Source organism: Nematolebias whitei, chromosome 10 (genome assembly GCF_014905685.2).
Source record: "Nematolebias whitei isolate Nwh7 chromosome 10, NemWhi1, whole genome shotgun sequence".
Taxonomy (NCBI): domain Eukaryota; kingdom Metazoa; phylum Chordata; class Actinopteri; order Cyprinodontiformes; family Rivulidae; genus Nematolebias; species Nematolebias whitei.
Genome location: NC_056507.1, coordinates 17,836,134 through 17,847,831, shown reverse-complemented (window position 1 = coordinate 17,847,831; position 11,698 = coordinate 17,836,134). Strand labels below are relative to the sequence as shown.

Here is an 11,698-nt window from a genome sequence, read left to right as displayed (position 1 = left end):
ATATAGGAACCAAATTTCCCATGCATTAGGGAGACACAGATATCAGCAGGACATTACAAAGGTAACCCATGAGCATGTTCATGATGCGTCGCAGGATAAGTTTGTATGCAGCAGCAAGCAGTGTGGGAGCTGTGTGGCAGCCGTTAAGTGATCTATGGCTTCTGACATCTAAAGCGACGGGTTCACAGGATTTCATATGAGCTCAGGGAAAACCATGGCTGAGAGGCACACTGACAAGAACACACCCATCCTCTCATAGATGAGAGGATGGACCTCTCTACCTTCATCATAGCCCCCTATTGTCCCTGATTTCAGCCGTTTTACTTAACTTACTTTTCTGATCCACTAACGCCCATTGTTCTCTTTTTCCTATGATTCCTACAACCTTTCTTTCCCATCTTCCTGTGTTTGCACATTAATCCACTCACTCATCTGAGAGCAGGTCTTTCAGAAGTTTGTTTTTGTCTCTGAAGCAGCCCAGGGAGTGCATGCTGTCCAGTACATCTGGGTCGATGTCGTCTGCAGAAGGCAGGCTGCGGATGGTTACCTTTCTAGGCACAGGCTGCTCGGGTTCTGGCTCATTTTTACCCCCACTGGGAATAAAAAAAATACAACAAATAAAAGGAGAAGATCAAATATTTTGTTCTTTCTAATGTGTTATTCAAAATGCTAAAAAGACATTAAGTTTAAGTTGTAGTCCACATTACTTGCACATATCAATTATCTGCACAAAATGATGAGCAAACAGAATAAAGAATAATAAAGCCAGTAATGTTTGTCAGTATTTGTTTAACTTTGGCTGATATCATTATCTGGCTCAATGTAAAATTAATTTACACGATAAATCTAACACTTAGTTTAATGTGCATGTTTCAGAGAGCTCACAAAAAACACTTAGGTTTTTAAAGATTTTTTTTGTTTGTTTTTTCAGTTGTTAAGTCAACATGCTCCTTGTTACTTTTTCCTGAATCTATTCTTATTCTGATGAGTTCAGTGAACCATAAACCTCCACTGGCAGCTAATGAAAACAACCCATCTTCTGTTCAGCTGTAAACATGTAAACTAGCCGTACGGTGATGCTTTCACTTCCATTTCTACCATTTCACTAAGTACTTATAACATTTGTTGGTAGAAAAAAAATCACCCAATCAATCAAGCTTTCAGAACAACTAATGGGATGCATTCATCTATTTTCTCTCAAACTCATTTAATAAAATGCCATTTTCTTCATTAAATGTGCAAATAAGTCACCACTAGGTGTCACGCTGGAGCAGCAGAATCTGAGCCTGAAACAAAGCAAGAAAAAAACCTGAAGTAAAGCCTGACTTGGAACTTTTAATGCTTCTTATCAAACAGGAGAAAGTTAGATTTGTGTTCATCCTTTTCTTGTGTCTAAAAGGTTTTGTTTATGAGCTTTAACAAACATGCACATTTATCATACAGGATGTTTTTTTTCTCATGCATTCCTTCATTTGTTCATTCATTAAACCAGTCATTCATCAGGTCACCCAGCTGTGCAGACCCAGAAAGGCAGGCAACTATCTCACTGTCACAACTCACATTCATCTCCTCGACCCAACTCTTGTCTTCCCTTGTTTTCCTTCATCAGTCTTGTCTGTTTGCGTAACGTTTCAGATCAGGACGGGAACCATGACTCAGTTTCATCCACGACTCACTCTCTCATTTATGCTACATCAGTGTAATAAAAGTTTATCCTTAAATTAATTTAATGCAGTGTGCTCATCTTTTTTTTTAGATCTCTGTGTTAGCTTAATAAGGTGAACACATTCAGTGTCAAATGTTAACAGGGGGTGAAGAGGGTGGTTAGGTGGGTTTAGTCTCTACATCCATGCTTGGTCCCTAAAGCCTTCTCCTTGTTCACTTGACCATATGCTTCAAATTTTTGCTCATGCTCTACCATTTTACCCTCACGTCCCCGAGAGTGAAGTCATGCCCTGCATAAATGTACTCCTGTGTACGTAGCTGAAACCCAAAGTCATTTTTCATGCGGTAGCTCCCTTCAGGTCTACAAGCCCTGCAGAGTAGTCTAACGAATGAGAGGAGCAGAGGGTGGAACAAGAAGGGAAAGGCAGAGTAAGACTTACATGTACCACGTGTGCTTCTGGATTTGTTCTAACTGTAAGAGACAGGAGGAGAAAAGGCAGATCAGTGCACAAACAAAGAACTTCCCTGAATAATTTTATCAAAGTAACGCCAAAACAATCAATGCAACTCTGGATGAAAAACAAGAAATTACATTTTTTCATTCAACCTTTATTTAGACAGGTTAATCCAACTGAGCCGCGGGGACTCATTTACAAGAGAGACCTGATTTTAACAAAGACTGATGACAACAGTGGACAACAAAGACAACAAGAGACAATCATAAAGGGTGCGTACAAATTATTATTTTTTATACAAGTGAAAATAAAATGGTAATTAAAAGGAAAAGAAACAAAAAAAACATATATGCATCAAAATATTTTTGGGGCTTTTTATTAAATAATTTTCAAACAAAAAGAGGAAAAAAACAAGCGGTTTTAACAGAAGCAGTAAGTAATGAAGCAAATATTGACATTGCCGTTGGGGATAAACATACAGTAGTCCCTCGCTACTTCGCGGTTTGTTTTTCGCGGACTCGCTCTATTGCGGTTTTTCAAAATAAGATTGGACATTACAAACAATTGACTGATTGATGGATGAGCCGCACGGTCAGCATGGAATTTTTATTTAAAATAAATTATTTTACATTAGTTAGCGCCTGTTGCACCTTTGTGGCAGAGTGCAGATGAGGCAGAGATGAAATCATGACATTCTGCGCTCTTTTAGAGCGTTTAGAAACATTATTTAGAATATTGCAAGAGTGTGAGAAGTGTTTAAAACTCCTTTATATATATATATATATATATATATATATATATAAAAATTCTAAAATAGACTACTACTTAATACTTGTACTACTATTCCTACTTCATGGTTTTCATTTACCGCGGGGCTTCAGGGTACGAGCATCCACCGCAATAAACGAGGGACTAATGTATTGACAAAATGAAGATGGGCAGAGGTGCTGCTATGTATGTTGGAGAGAGGTGAAATACCTGAGCTTAAAACAGAGAATATTATCTTTCTCACACACACTGCTGACCCTGCCAAGCTCCTGGTCTGAAGGGAATCTCCCATTCTCAGCCTCTTCGCATCACTCTTACTCACACACATAAAAAAAAAAAAAACACTTCCTCGATGCCGCTCTTGTCACCACACATCTAATGCAGCCACTTTGTCACCATTCCTGTCAACATGGGCTTTTGCCAATAACACCAAGGCAAAGTGAAGACAGAAACAGCGAGCCAAAGGGCAACGAAGAAAGATGTCTTTTACAATGACTCTGCCGCATTTCAACTGCCCACAGAGGGAAACGGGATCAATGTCACTGCTGGGACTTTTTAATTTGCTCATGCTGCTTTTGTGGAACCACGGGAGATACACACAGCAACTCTAATTATTGTCACTCATTCAGAGGCATAGTTTGTGTGTAGATGTTTCTATCAATATCTCGATGTTTCTTGCATCCCGTAGGACCGACCTCTGCACTGCAGAAATGATAAATGACTTTATGTGATATTAGTGCAATCACAGAACAAGGCGGACTCTGGTTACTGACTCCAGGTAACTCTTGTCCACCACTGCAGAGGTCATAGTATTGAAAGAGACACCCAGGCTGTCAGATATAGGCCAGTGGGTGACTTACTCTCTCTGCTTTTATTGAAGGGCCTGAAGGCAGGAAACTAGTGTCACACACATACTGTGCTGAAAAGTGATGTAGTTTGAGGTAAAGAATCACCTCAATAAGATTTGACCATTATTTGTGTGTATCGGTGCTTTTCTGAGTATGGATTTTTCGGTGTGCGGCTCAAAAAATGCAAAAATAAACATTTATTAAAATGAAAGCAGGTCTGCATTTTTTTTTGTTTTTTTGTTTTTTTGTTGGAACAACGTGAGTGTAGGGACAACTTTTTCCCTATCAAGCAAAACACACTAAACATAGAAGTAAGATTATTTTTGAGCGGAATAAATCACAAATGTTGACTCCTATCTATTAGAAACGCAGTTGTTACCCAGTCGGACTAAAGTGGACTACAAATGAGTTAAAATGACTTATTTCAAACAGTAGATGAACTGAAACTTGAACTGAACTCATTGACTTGTTAATAATGGTAATGCCAAACTACATTACTGCTGTTCAGGAGTAAAAACAGTCCTGAATTGTTATAATTGCTCATTTTTAAATAAATGTTTCTACTACAAAATTGAGTTAAAGCCAACAAGGTTCATTTGAAAGTTAAAGGTTTCACCTATTGTGTGATTGTTGCTCTCTTTGGTAACTGAGAGAGTATAAACAGGAAGATTTCTTCTTTTTATTGTAGGCAAAGATTCAGTGCTGTCACACACCATAAAGTTTCAAAATGCTTGCTGTTGACCACAATAGGTGTTTCGGTGCATTTTTCAAAAGCTGATCGTCTTTTTTACTGAACTAAATTTTAGTTGGCTATGACAAAGATTTGCAAAACACAACAGCTTTAAAACTTTATCTGCTCCTACCCCACGAGGACAGTAATGATCTGAAATAATTTGATCTCTTAAAATGATGAAGTAGCCAATCCTCTTCATCAGCCAGATAAAATGAGTAGACAGATTTTTCAGAATTTATTTGCTCATTTAAATAGATTGGATGAGATGATCGTTGAGGTGGATGGCACTGTGGCCTCCATGGGCTTAATTAAGGAAATAGGGACTAAAGAAAAATGCTTTTTATTGGGCTAAGCCTTTTATAAGCCTCTTAAGCTCAGGTGTGTGGTCTCCCCACCAGAGACGGAAGGCTTACATTCATCTACAAAGACAATATATCTTAGGGAAATAAACTGCTACTCATATATTTATATTCAGCAGATTGTCATTAGTAAAATTATGGACAAATAATCTTGGGAAAAATAAAGTCGGGTTCCCTCATGTTGTCATTTTCGTTTAAACTCTGAGGACTCTTGAGCTAAGAGGCTATTTGACATTCTGTAAGGTTACAACACTTCCCCCAGAGCTCTGCTTGGAGTCCTCGTGCACGAGAGGGGAGCAGACAGATTCCATATTCTCTCCCAGCTTGGTCTGGGTGCACCTTTATCCCTTTATCGAGGACGTTGCCGCTGTCTGGTGGGCATATCTGGGGATCTCAGGGTGACCTGCCCTCGTCAGGCAGGGAGGACAGGAGAATAAAGCAAATAATGTGCATACAGCATAATAAAAAGGCAACATCCTTCTAGCTCATGATGCTTATCTGAAGCACTTTACCATACGAGTGCCAATTCAATTGCAACCAAACGCCCATTTTGGTGCAGCTTTCTTTTTCTGTTATTATTTTCGTGGTGTGTCTAAGTTTCTGTCACTGTGCTCATAGTTGTTCCGATACTGTGAAAGATAAGCTAAGGCTTGGGGAAATGGAGCGGCAACATTTACCAACTGTGGTGTCACCACATTTCCTTGCAGACAAGTGCATGAAAACAGATGCATTGATTCATGAAGATACCTGGAGTGACTCGAGAGAGTGTGTGAGCGTGCGAGATGTGTATGAAAATCTGGGAGTTTTATTTTATGGAGTGGGAGTATTTTGTGCTTTTACTGACTGAATATAAAAGCTGAAGCAAGAAAAAAGAACAGGAGCACCATCTATCTGTGTTTTTCATATGTATGGTCTTTTTATCATTTAAATTTAAAACATACAAAAAAAGACATGGCCATCTAAAATATGTTATGCTTTTGATCAACTGCAAGATGTTTGAATGCCAAATTCATAACCATCGTCCTGCAGCAAATACATAGTAAATAGACTAAAGTCTGGCTCCACATAGGTGATAGCTGTGGTCTATCAATATTTTCAGAATCAGAATCAGCTTTATTGCCATTGCACCGAAGAACAATACAATTTAATTTCAGTACAACCCGTCAGAGTAAAACACAAACAAACAGACATGGGGGGATGGAGGTGTCTTAGATCGCGGCCCTGTGTGAGGCGCAGCCTTTTTCATTTAGATAAGAAAAGAGAAAACACGGAGGGAAGGGGAGGTATAAAAAATCATATCTCATACTGTGTCCTCGATGGCACACCGTGTGAAAGTTGAAAAAAAAAAAACCTCAGCACAGAAACAGCAACATACTGATGACATCATGATACATATATGCATGAGGGAGGCTAACGAAGGCGGTGAGTTTGTCCGTGGACACTGCCAGATAGTCCAGTAGTCCTGATAAGAGATGGTGCAGTGTCTATCAGCTGGCTCAGCTCTGATACAGGTCCACAGATGTCCTTGGGAATGGAGCAGGTAGGGGAGGGGGGAGCAGAGCTTCTAGTTCACATAACATCCAGGAGAGTTTGGGATAGTGGTCCAATTCAAGGCCGACACGAGGGAGCCAGATTCAGATAACAACAATTATTTGGGTCAAGTCGACTCTGCTTGATTTCTGTCTGCCTTTTTGTTCTACTAGTACGTCTCAATGGCAACTCCAAACAGCCAAAATTTGTGGTCAACACTGCCGGGCCAAGCTTGTAGCTTCAAGATTGTACCATAAAGGTTGATACTAATTGATTTTTTTAAGTAACCCCCCCCCAAAAAAAAAAAATTAAAAATTAAAAAAATAACAAGCACATTCTTAATCATTGTCAACTCTCTTGAATGTACTGACCGTTAGTCTTTTGGTGGCATCAACTTCAATCATGCTGCGGAGAAGGTTTTGACAGTCTGGAGGGATGAAATGTGGCATATGAAACACTCCCAGTTTCACTTTCTCCAGGAGATTCCTTAGGTTGTCATCATCAAATGGCAGGGCACCCTGAAGAAGCACAGAAGCAACAAGTCAGATGAGGCAGACAGGAATGCACAAACACGAAAAAGAAGAATTTTATTTCCACACGACTGCAGAAATAGGCTTGCTTTTTTTTTTAACCCTTTCAACTCTTCACTTTGAGTATTCTTCTGTCAAATGCAGCGCAACGTAAATAACAAAGAGCGGTGCCCTGAAAACAAGACTTTTTTTTGGATAATTACCCTGATTTCTCATTTACCTCCTTCGTTTAGCATTAGACTATCACAGCTATTTATCAGAGTGCTGACACTTCACAGATGTGGCTGTGTGATGAATCACAACTTTCAGCAGAAGAGAAGATGGAAGAGAGCAAGCTGGTGAACGAGAGGACTAAGGATAAAAAGGGGGACAGACTTGTGTAACAGATGATCTGAGTGCAGCCTAACTGCTGGGGAGTAAGCGAGTCTCCCACAATCAGACAAATGGTTATCTTGCAGCAAGACAGCAGGGGGAAACTGGAGAAAGACAGTACGGTTTCTGTGGGCAAACAGTAAAACTTGTTTGGACTGAGAGAATGGTTGCAATTGGAAAATGTAAACAGTTTAAGATTCATACAACACAAGTGCACAGAGAAGTCTCCCTTTAACTCAAGTAAACACAAATGAGTTGGTAAGAGTAGGGGTGAATAAAGAAAAAATAAGACAAAAAACACAGGGCCTGTGGCAAAAAGTTGCCATGTCAGTGTTGATATTTATATTGGGCTCACTTCTTTCAGCTTGGCAGTATGAATTATTCATGAAGCAGGAGTGTGCAGGAACTCCAATACAGCTGTTAATGAAACAAAGCTTAAGGGCTGCATGGCTGGGGAACCACAAACATAATGTAGCAAGAGAGCAGACCTTATTACAGATACAGCAGTGTGTGTGGAGATGGGATAATGAATAAAAAGATGCTCTAGTTCTCTGATCTGAAGTTGTGCAAGGATAACCAGCTTGAGGGCCCCTGTAACATTTTTTGGGGGTAAAGCGCTCTTAATGTTAGGATTTAGAAGTGAACTCCTCAACGTTTTAATTTGAGGTTCCAAAGTTACTTCAGGTTTACATCATGGTTTCATTCAATTCATTTCAAGTAAAAATATGTTATTAATCCCAAAGGGAAATTAAAAGTTGTTGTAACTCATCATCCTGGTTTCATTAGAGTTGTTATAGATGCTGATGACTATGGGCAGGAAGGATCTCTTGTATCGGTCTGCCTTAGAGCAGATCTGAGGAAACTGGCTGCAAATGTTGATCTGTCTACTTGGACTTGGTGGATTTATCAGTCTTCTTGGGCAGCAGGACCACCTGAATCTTGGGCAGAACTCCTCCCTGAGAGATGGCCACTCCACCCAGCAGCTTGTTGAGCTTCTCGTCATTGCTGACAGCCAGCTACAGGAGTCAGAGGATGATACTGGTCTTCTTGTAGTCACGAGCCGCTTTTGTCACCAGCTCCAGGATCTCGGCATTCAGGTACTCAAGCACCTCCGCCAGGTACATGGGGATGCGTACACATCACCTCCTTTTTAACGAATTTGTGATTTGGTGCTGTAGCTCAGGTATTATTTGAGCTTTTGATATGTTAATCAGCTGCTCCCAATTGTAAAAACCACCTTGTTGTCATGGTTACGCATCATAACAAATGTCCAAAAGCAAAAAGGTTCAGTAAAAATCCTTTAAGCTGCACAGCATCAGATACCAGATGAAATAATCATAGAAAAAAAAGTGAATTACATCCAGAAAAAAAGATTAAATTAAATTTCAAAAGCAACATCCCAGAATGAAAGTAACAGAGCTGCTCCAACATGCAGCCACCTTTAGTGGTGCAATTCTAGAACTTCATCCCATTAAGAATCCCCTTGAATCAAAAGTTGATAAGCAAAGCCACGGTTGTCCTTTCTAATAGTTATATTTGTGGGTTTATGAAACATCACAAAAGAACAACCTATTAAATGTAATGGAAACGCAACACTTGATGTTTAAATTATGCCATGTTGCATCAAAATCCAATCTCATTCAGTTAGTTAAAAACAGGCACTCACCACCAAAAGAGCAAAAAGTATGACACCGCAGCTCCACACATCTGCTTTCCTTCCATCATACTTCTCCCCCTGAAGGCAAGAACATTTGTTTGAACCACGATAGTGACATAAAACTGTATCGTTTAAAAATAAGTTAGTGCAGAAGAACAACTATTGCAAATTTACTCACCCTGATGACCTCTGGGCATGCGTAGTGCGGAGATCTGTAGTGAACATTAGAAAAAAGGAATGTTGAAATAACGATTCAGGGCAACAAAGAAGCAAAAAAGCACAACAATAAAGACTTGTAAGGATTCGATCAGTGCAAAAGTAAAGGAATCCAGTTATACCATCACAAACCAACAACCATCAAACAAGCATAAACTACTGTCAAACACATAAGGAGGCAGTAAATATTTCCACTGGACATAGATCAAGGTGTACTTCAGGAGTTAAGACACCCTGAGGGGGGTGGGGGTGGGAGGTTGGATGTCCTCCTCCTGTTTGCTCAGTCAAGGGCATCTTCCCACAGCAGACAGTAACCAGACCCACTAATCTTTACAACCGCTGGATGGACTGACAGTAAAGCCAATGACTAGATTGACACATCAATATCACATGAAGATTTATGGAGCGAGTTCACAAACACTGGTGGCTGCAGAGGGGTTAGTGGGGGGGAGTAGCTTGTCATTTGACACATTCATTTTTTGCTGTACTTTGACATTTTAGTATTTAAACATTTTTTTATCTGGGGTTCAGAAAAATTATTTGTGTTGATCTATAATTAGAATGATAAAACAGTTTGTTACTTGACTTTTCAAAGCATTTCACCTTTTTTCCCTAAATCAGTCAGCTTGGTGACACATGTCCCCTTCATCTTCCTTTCCCACACTTTAACCAGAACATCTGAATTTAATAAGGGACTATTAAAAGCCTGTTTCCTTGTGTACTCATGAATACCAGGCCTGATGACCCAGCTCCTTGAGCTGTCAAAGTGTTGGCTGATAATCACTCTCATCGTGTCAACAGGGTCATTTTAAATGTGAGTCTGTGCAAATACGTCCTCCCTGATTGTGTCACAGTGCATTAGGCAGATGAGCAAGGAAGTAAAAACTATTAAAAGTTGCACTGGTTTTGTCTCATGAGCAACATAACATGCAAGATGAAATCTGCATAAACTTACACTGATTATTTGAAAGGCTTTAGGTTGGTCAAAGAACAAACTAGAAAACAAGCAAAGTTTTAGTTGGAGCTAGCTGAATCTTTTTATTAAACTGGAACAAAATTGAATCATTAGCTTATAGCATCAGTAATAAATGTGGAAATATTAAATATTTGTTTTGCTTCATAAAATGCATTTATGTTTAATTTAAACTAAGTAAAAGTAAAATAAATCTGGTATACAACTTGTAAGCGTTTAATCAAATTATATATGCTGCACATATTTTTCTTTTTATAAATTACAGTTCTAAAAAGACCTAAAACAGATATTAAAAAAAATAAATAAAGAGACACAGTGTGACATGAGTGTTGCACATAATTAGGAAAAAATTAAACATTTATAAAATAAATTAAAACCGCAGATTTGTGTGGTTATCTTCCTCAATCTATTACAATTAATAATAACAATATATAATATATATTCAATTCAATTCAACCTTTATTTATACAGGTTAGTCTCATTGAGCCTCGAGGACTCATTTTCAAGAGAGACCTGTTTTAACAAAGAACACAGATGACAGCAGTAGACAATCATAAAAATAAACAAAAACCCATAAAAAGTAAATGGATTAAATTATATAAAAAAAACTAAACAAAAACAGCTACATTATAAAGTGATATAAAATCTAAAAACAGGAACACTACAGGTAATTATGTCTTGAGAGTGCACGCTGTAGCTGCACTCACGTAGTGACATGTAGGAGAAGATGTATGAAGGCAATGGACCAAGAAGTGATTTAAAGATGAAAATGTACCAGTGAGAGAGTCTACGTGAAGTTAATGATGTCCAGTTAAACAGTGAATACAGGGTGCAATGGTGGGTACGATAGTTGCAGCCAGTTATGAATCTTAGCACACTGTGATAGACAGCATCCAACATCTGCAGAGTGCTTGTAGGAGCATCCATGTAAATAATGTCACCGTAGTCAATAGAAGGAAGGAAAGTAGCAGTAACAAGGCATTTCCTAGCGTTCAGAGTTAGACGGGATCTATTTCTGAAAAAGAAACCATTTTACACCAAAGTCCATGCTCAATAATCCAGGTATAAAATCAAACAATGACCAGTCAGGTTATCTGGACAGTTTCTTTTTTGTGTTGAAAACCAAGTTTTACTTTCAGTTTCTTTACCAAGTTTTCAACATGAGGCTTAAAAGAGAGATGCGGATCAACCAAGATGTATTTGTAAGAATCAACATACTCAATAGGAACACCATTCGAAGAGAAAATAGAAGAAAGGACTGCTGGAACTGACTTCCTGTTAGAAAACAGCATCCCTTTGTTTTTATCAACATTTAGCACAAGTTTGAGATGGAACAACTCTGACTGGATGATGTCAAAAGCAGATTGCAAAAGCTGGAAAACCTTAACAATTGTTGTAACTCGACAATAAACAACTGTAACATCAGCATAGAAATGTAAGGATGCATCAGGAATGATCTGACCTACATTATTATGTAGATTGTGAAGATAGAGGGTTCTAAGTCTGAACCTTGTGGTACACCAAGGTTAACAGTTAAATAACTGGAAGAAGTACCATCATATACATATACATAAGTACCATCATAAATATAT

At 38.7% G+C, this 11,698-nt stretch overlaps 1 protein-coding gene across 1 annotated transcript in view; it reads right to left on the bottom strand.

Annotated features, from left to right (window-relative positions):
• The window catches only part of LOC119416008 (serine/threonine-protein kinase BRSK2), a 195,960-nt gene that overhangs the window by 22,903 nt on the left and 161,359 nt on the right, over positions 1-11,698 (bottom strand). The window contains exons 6-10 of the mRNA XM_037683177.1: positions 9,096-9,129; positions 8,927-8,995; positions 6,730-6,876; positions 2,106-2,137; positions 429-593 (exon numbers count right to left, since the gene is read on the bottom strand). Of these exons, the coding sequence (XP_037539105.1) occupies positions 429-593; positions 2,106-2,137; positions 6,730-6,876; positions 8,927-8,995; positions 9,096-9,129 (447 nt within the window). The remainder of the gene's footprint in view (positions 1-428; positions 594-2,105; positions 2,138-6,729; positions 6,877-8,926; positions 8,996-9,095; positions 9,130-11,698) is intronic.